This window comes from Fukomys damarensis, unplaced genomic scaffold (genome assembly GCF_012274545.1).
Source record: "Fukomys damarensis isolate Sample0158 unplaced genomic scaffold, DMR_v1.0_HiC HiC_scaffold_23, whole genome shotgun sequence".
Lineage (NCBI taxonomy): Eukaryota > Metazoa > Chordata > Mammalia > Rodentia > Bathyergidae > Fukomys > Fukomys damarensis.
The window spans coordinates 1,966,486-1,973,359 of record NW_022900935.1 but is presented as its reverse complement, the minus strand read 5'-3'; the positions used below and the strand labels follow the sequence as shown (position 1 = coordinate 1,973,359).

The 6,874-nt window shown below is 49.0% G+C and overlaps 1 protein-coding gene across 1 annotated transcript in view; it reads left to right on the top strand.

The window, feature by feature from the left end:
- Positions 1 to 226: 226 nt before the first annotated feature.
- The window catches only part of Sdhb (succinate dehydrogenase complex iron sulfur subunit B), a 23,134-nt gene continuing 16,486 nt past the window's right edge, over positions 227 to 6,874 (top strand). The window contains exon 1 of the mRNA XM_010614185.3: positions 227 to 363. Within this exon, the coding sequence (XP_010612487.1) occupies positions 292 to 363 (72 nt within the window). The 5' untranslated portion in view covers positions 227 to 291. The remainder of the gene's footprint in view (positions 364 to 6,874) is intronic.

Genomic DNA, 6,874 nt, shown 5'->3' with positions numbered 1-6,874 from the left:
TCCCACCTTTCCAGGACGCCCTCCTCAGACTCCTCCCCCTTTCTCGGAGAAGGTCACTTTAAAAATGTGGGCGCCCAGACAGGACCGCCACTGCGCACGCTCGGTTTCATATTGACTAGCTCCGCCTTCTCTCCGCCCACCCTAGAAACCGGAAGCCACCTCCCACTCTGTGGTCCTATGCGAATAGCGGGTCCGCCCGCCGGGGCGCGGTCTGGTTGCCGCGGTGTTTGACGGGAAGAGGGCACAGAACGGTCTCAGGGTTAAGGGTTGGGGCTGACGTCAGGAGCCAAGATGGCGGCAGTGGCCGGGTTCTCCTTGAGGCGACGGTTTCCGGCCACGGTCCTTGGCGGAAGCTGCCTGCAGGTAGGTCCGGGGGGATTAGGGGACAGGAAAGTTACAGAGGCCGCCTAGATTGAAGGGGCCGTGGAGGGGAGGAGGGGGCACAGGGCAGGGCCTCGGGCCGAGGTAGGCCCTTCTTCCACCCGCGCAGCGTTTTGGTTTTGCCTTGGAGCGTCTGTCAGTTGTCCCGCGCCACAGCCTGTGAGTCCGGACAGAGTCGATTTCTTAGAGTTAAGGAAAAAGAAGTTCAAAGGGGACTTGAATTGCTCAAGGTCATATGGCAAGCGAGTGACAGTAACCGGAATTCAAACCAGATATTTGGATTGCAAGCCCCCCCTCTTTTTTTTTTTTTGCAGCCAGACTGTAGCCTCTGGAAAGGAAAAGCATGCGGGATACTGGGGATAAGAACTCGGCAGTGAGGTCGCTCCTTCCGGGTACAAGGTTGAGAACCAGACCCGAAATGGGAAGGAAAGGAAGGGTGAATTGTGGACGGAAAGGCATCCACGCGCCCAGTTCTGGGAAAGATCCCAACTTCCGGTTTGGGGGCTTGCAGGAAAGACTAGGTTCTTTTTTTTTTTTTTTTTTTTTTTTTTTTTTGAGACAGGGTCTCACTATGTAGTTGAGACTGAGCTGGAACTCACTATGTAGCCCAGGCTGGTCTCGAACTCACAGCGATCCTTCTGCCTCAGCCTCCCGAGAAGACTAGGTTCTGAAGCAGTGTCGCCTCACTCACCTACAGTGAGGCAGGCGTTTATCCTTCTCCAAGGGCGTCTAATAATACCGACTTCAGAGTTGGCATGGGATGACATAGGTTCGAGACTTGGCGCTGTTATTATTTACACTAATGTCAGTGATAGATTTTCCCAAACCCATTATATCTTCAGAACTTCTGTTCTGCCTTCTAAGTGGGAATATTTGGAAGGGAACCCACCACTCTTTGCGTAAGGCACTAAGGGATTTATAAGTCTTTCAGGTCTGTTCCCTCCACTGGACTCCTAAGCAACTCCTTTAAGGTGGGCAACAAGAACACTTAACTGATTTTTGGAGATTTGAAAACAGGCTCCAGAAAGAAAATTATTTTTTATTTTGTAACAGGATCTCGATATGGTTATTTCCCAGGCTGGGATCTTCCTGCCTCAGTGTCCTCATTGGTTGGGATTATGGGCATGTGTCACTGTGCCCAACCACAGGGTAGCTTTTTTAACATAATGCCTGAAAAACTGCTCAGCGCAGATCTTGATGTATGTGAGAAATACTAGTTCCTCTGCCTCTTCTAGCATTTGCATGTGGATGACTCTTTGAGACCTGCTGTGGCTGCTAACAGTACTGTGTATCTCCCACCTGTGCTGTAATCTTAACATTCCAACATGCTGTCTGTGAACTGGGACAAGTCGTTCATACTCTGCATCTCTTCCTGAAAAGGGGGATTAGGGAAAGAGCAAGGCCTACCAAAGCTTATGCCCTCTGGGAATTCAATTAATGATTGCTGAAGGGCTTGTTTAGTTGCTGAGGAAGCAGGTAAGTTGTGAGAGCCCCACTACTGGGAGTGAAATCTGAAGTTCAGGCCTCTCTGCTTGAGAAGAAGCTGTAAAACAAAGCTGGTTTTATGGGTCAGTGTGATTTCAGGCAAGGCCTTTGCATGGCCTCCTGAGGATGAGAGAAATAGAACAGTCCCACCCCCTCACACATGCAAGAATGTGCATTTGTCCCCACAAAAACCACCTCAAAAGAATTCAATAATGGCCGGGTGTGGTGGTGCACTCCTGTAATCCCAGGGAGGCTGAGGCAGGAGGATCACTGTGAGTTCGAGAGCAGCCTGGGCTACATAGTGAATTCCATCCAGGTCAGTCTCAACGACATAGTGAGACCCTGTCTCAAAAAAAAAAAAAAAGAATTCAATAATGAACTAGGTGTGGTGGTGTACATTGTAATCCCAGCGCTCTTGAGAGGCTAAGGCAAGAGATTGCAAGTTTAGGTGCAGCCTGGGCAATTTAGCAGATTTTTTTTTGGTATGGGGATTGAACTCAGATCCTTGAGTTTGCAAGGCAGGCGCCAGAACCACTGAGCTAAATCCCCGGCCCAAGCAGGTAAACATTTTTAAAAGGACTGGGGATGTAACTCATTACAGAGACCTTGGGTTCAATACCCAATGCTGGGGGGGTGGGGGATCCATTTGTGACTTGCTGTGTTATCAGTGGATAGTAGTCATGTTTGGGCTCTGAATCTCGTCTATGAATATGGTCTTTCCACTGAACCATAGTTCTGTCTGTGAATATTTAATATATTCATTATTGTTGGTGTTATCTTATTTCTTCACCTAGACTCTGAACTCCTGTAGGACGTGAATCACCTATTTACACTTGGGTGGCTCATTGCTCTTGGGACTTGCAGGGCTTGGGATACCTGTCTGCCAGTCAGAACAGTGCACAGACTGAAAATGTTGCCTGCCAGTATTCAAAAGCAGGAACTCTTCTGAGCCTTTCTAGAGCGCCCCCCTCGGTTACCTTGTAAATTGGGTAGTTGTGCTGCCCACCCCTTTGCAGAGGAGCTTGAAAGAGACTAAGAAATTTACTGAAAAATGCACAGATGGTAGGTGACAGAGCTTGAACGTGAAGCATAAGCCAGCCTGCACCGTCTGTTTTACGCCAGCTCATCTTCTCACAGACCTCCCCGCCATTCTCCTGGCCGTTTTCCCACCGCCCTCTTCCGCCCCAGATTATCTGCCAGCACAGCGCCTTCTCCCTAAGGAAGCACCCCTAGAGGAGTGACAGCCAGCACTGAGTGGGACCCAGAATCTGCCCTCCTCCTCAGTCCGCTTCCGTCCGCCTCTTCATGTTGTTGCTTACATCGTTAGCTGTGACGTTTTCCTGGAAATGTACTTCTGCTGTGAGTGCTCACTAGCCTCGTCGATGAGAAGTGCTTCTACACGCTTCTCTCCCGCCGTAGAGCGGGAGTGTACATTGCTGGGCAGGTAGCGGGGGCTGCACAGGTGGGCCTCTTCCCCGCACAGCCGCCTGTTCTTCCTGTTGTGGGAGAACTAGCAGTGCCCCTTTGGCCAGCCCTTCACGTGTGTCCAGATCCCATCCATTCTCACTTCTGAACATGTACCCTCCGGTGATTCCCTACGCAGATTGTTCTTCTCTCATAGAGTACTATCCTCAGCACGCAAGTATGCTGTAATTTCTTACATGTTTAACAAACATATGTCCTACCATCCTGCTTCTCTTCTCGTCTTTATAGACCATCTCACCCAAATTTCATTTCCTTCCTTGTTTCATTTGTTTCTTTGAGACAAAGTCTCGCTGTATAGTTGATGCTGGTCTCAGACTCACTAGGTGACCTAGGCTGGCCTTGAACTTGTGGCGGTCTTCCTGCCTCAGCCTCTCAAGTGCTGGGGTTACAGGTGTGCACTATCATGCCCACCTTCCTTCCGTTTCTTTCTGGCATCTGCCCCCATCACCACTTCATGGCATTGCTCATTTCGGGTCACTGGTGACCTTTGCCACGTTAATCTTGTGGTCAGCTCTCAGCTTCATGATCGTTTTCTCTGAAGCATTTGTCCATCATTCGTTTCCTCAAAAAATGTTTTCTCGAGGACATCCCAGTCTCCGTTTTTTTCATCACATGTTGGCTTTTCTGTCTTAATTATCTCAGCCTATAAACATAGAGCTCAGTCCTCCAGTCTCTTGAAAGGTCTTCTTTGGCCAGGGATTTAGCTCAGTGGTTCTGCCACCTGCTTCGAGAGCATAAGGTCACAAGTCCCATCCCCGATACCAAAAAAAAAGATTTTCTTTGGAGCTGGTTAGATACTATCTGCTTGTGTTTAGTGATACCTCCCAATTCTACGTCTCCAGCCCAGGCCTGACTCAAGAGTCCCAGATCCATTGGGCCACCAGCCACGATCCGAAGTCTCCATGTGGTTGTTGAATTAATGCACCGTCAGATTTTGCTTGCCCCAAACTGAAAACCTGACATTGCCCTCCCACCCCCGCTCCCTCCCCCAGCACATGCATCTGTCTTACTGTGTTTGCATCTCAGCTGGCAGCTCCATCCTTCAGGTTGCTAACACCAGAAACCTGAGAGCCATCCTGGAGTCTTTCTCTTGTTCTTGTTCTTACACCCAGTCTTGAGCAAATCCTGCTGGTCCTTTTTGTTTGTTTGTTTTTGTTTTTTTGTTTTGTTTTTTTGAAACAGGGTCTCACTGTGTAGTTCAGACTGACCTGGAACTCACTATGTAGCCCAGGCTGGGCTCGAACTCACAGCGATCCTCCTGCCTCAGCCTCCCGAGTGCTGGGATTGCAGGCATGTGCCACTATGCCCCATCCTCTGCTGGTACTATCTTAAACTAACCACCTTTGCATCTATAACCAGCTTCCTGCCACCATCATCTCTTGACTGATTGTTGGAGTTCCCACATGGTCTTACTTGCATCTTAAGTACTTTTGTAGTTAATTCCCAAAACTGTATTCAGAATGCTCCTTTGCAAATTTAGGTCTGATCGTGTCACCCTTCTGCTCAGAGTCTAATAGTTTCTGCTCTTGGGGTAAAAGCCAGAATCCCTGCAAAGCCTCCATTAACTTCCTGCACTTGTCCCCATCCCTGCCCCAACACTCACTCCATTCCCCACACCCTGGCCGTGTTGTTCCTTAAACACATCCCCACTGGGGACCTTTGTGCTCGGTATCCCTGTGCCTGATTTGCTCTTCTCTATGGGCTCCTGTATGACTTGTCTCCTCACCTTCCCTCGGGCCTTTCTTCGGCTGTCACCTTTTTGGGAAGTCTTTCCTGGCCACATCATTAGAGTTGTACATTGTAGCCAAGGTCCCTATTCCCTTTTCCTCCCGCCATCACACTTTTGCCCCCTGATGTGCCATAAATGTTATTTCTGCTCCCCCGTGACAGTGTAAGCTCCTCCTCTGTTTTGCACTTGACCCCTAACGCCTAGAACAACCCCTGGAACATAGTAGACCCCTTGTAATTATACACTGAATGAGTAAGTGAGTGGGGTCAGTGCTGCCACCTGCCTCGAGCACCAGGACCTGAGTTCAATCCCCAGTACAAAAAAAAAAAATTTTTTTTTTTTTTTAGGACTCAAGCAGCAACATTTAGGACATGGAAATGACCCATCCCCTTGAGGCAGAAAGATTTATTGACAGGACAAGTACAGCAGCAGGTTGGAATTCTGAAGTAGAGACCTCAGCCCACTGGGGAGGCCAGGGCAGCAGCTTTTAAGCCTGGGGAAGGAGGGATGGAATGAAGAAGTTGGCCGGCTTTCACCCTAGAATGGGTGCTAGGTGCTAACGACCCTCGTCTCTTTAACCAGTGGATTAACTAATGGTCAGTTCGGATGCCCAGATGAACCGAGTCAGCTGGTTCTCGGCGTGGAAGACCCATGAGGATTGTCGCTAGCGGCATAAAGAGAAATAGCGGGAAGACAGTGTGCTGTTGATTTTCCTGATGGAGACTTGGCTGTTCCTTCCGAGGACCATGAGTCCTCACTGTTGCTGGGAATGGGTGCTGTTCTCAGGGGGGCGCTGGTCTTCCCCTTGAGCTTGACTTCCCGGCTCCAGTGCAGATCCCTCAGCGGGGTGGCGTGGATCCTTTGCCCTCCCTGCACAAGCTTTCAGGCTTCTACCGCTGGCCTTTGGGCCTTCCCGGTGCAGACCTCCATACTAGACATTGTCATGGGCTCTAGACCTTCAGCTGGACTTTTGCGGGACATTGCCGTGGGATCCAGGCTCTCAGCTGGATTCTATGCATTTCTAGCACGTGGTCAGATCTCCATTTGACTTTTCGGGTGAATATTATAAAATAATCCTATAAATTTTGTCTCCTATATTAAATCTATTCCCTTGCAAACCCTGACTACAGCAACTGGGGATAAGACGTCCCTCCTGAAGATGTTACAAAGATTAGGGATAATTTGGTACAGTGTTCGTGGTAAGAGTTCAGTGAGTGAAATCTACAGAACAGATTTCTGGACTTGTCTATTCAGAATTACTGGGTAGATCGCAGGAGTCAAATCCTGTGGGTTAACCTTATGTGCAGGCCCTAGAGCCCTGTTTTGGCAGTCTGGGAGGCTGAGGCAAGAGGAATGCAAATTTAAGCCTAGCCTGGGCAAGTTAGCAATGTAGCAGATCCTGTGTCAAAATTTTTAAAAATGCCCGGGCATGGTGGCACATGCCTGTAATCTGAGCACAGGAGAGACCAAAGCAGGAAGATCACAGTGAGTTGAAGGCTGACCTGAGCTGCATAGTGAGTTCAAGGTCAGCCTGAACTACATAGTGAGACCTGATCTCTAAAAAAACCATAAAAATGGTCCAGGGATTTAACTCAGTGGCACCATGCCTGCCTTGCAAGTGCAAGGTCCCGAGTTTGATCCCTGGTTCCACAAAAATAAACACATACATACATGCATGCATGCATGCTCTGGGTTTGATCCCCACTAGGGAGGTGAGGAAGGGTCTTTCTAGTTGTTTTGAGTTCAATATCTTACTCTGGTACCCTTCCCCAACTGTTACATAATACTTTTTTT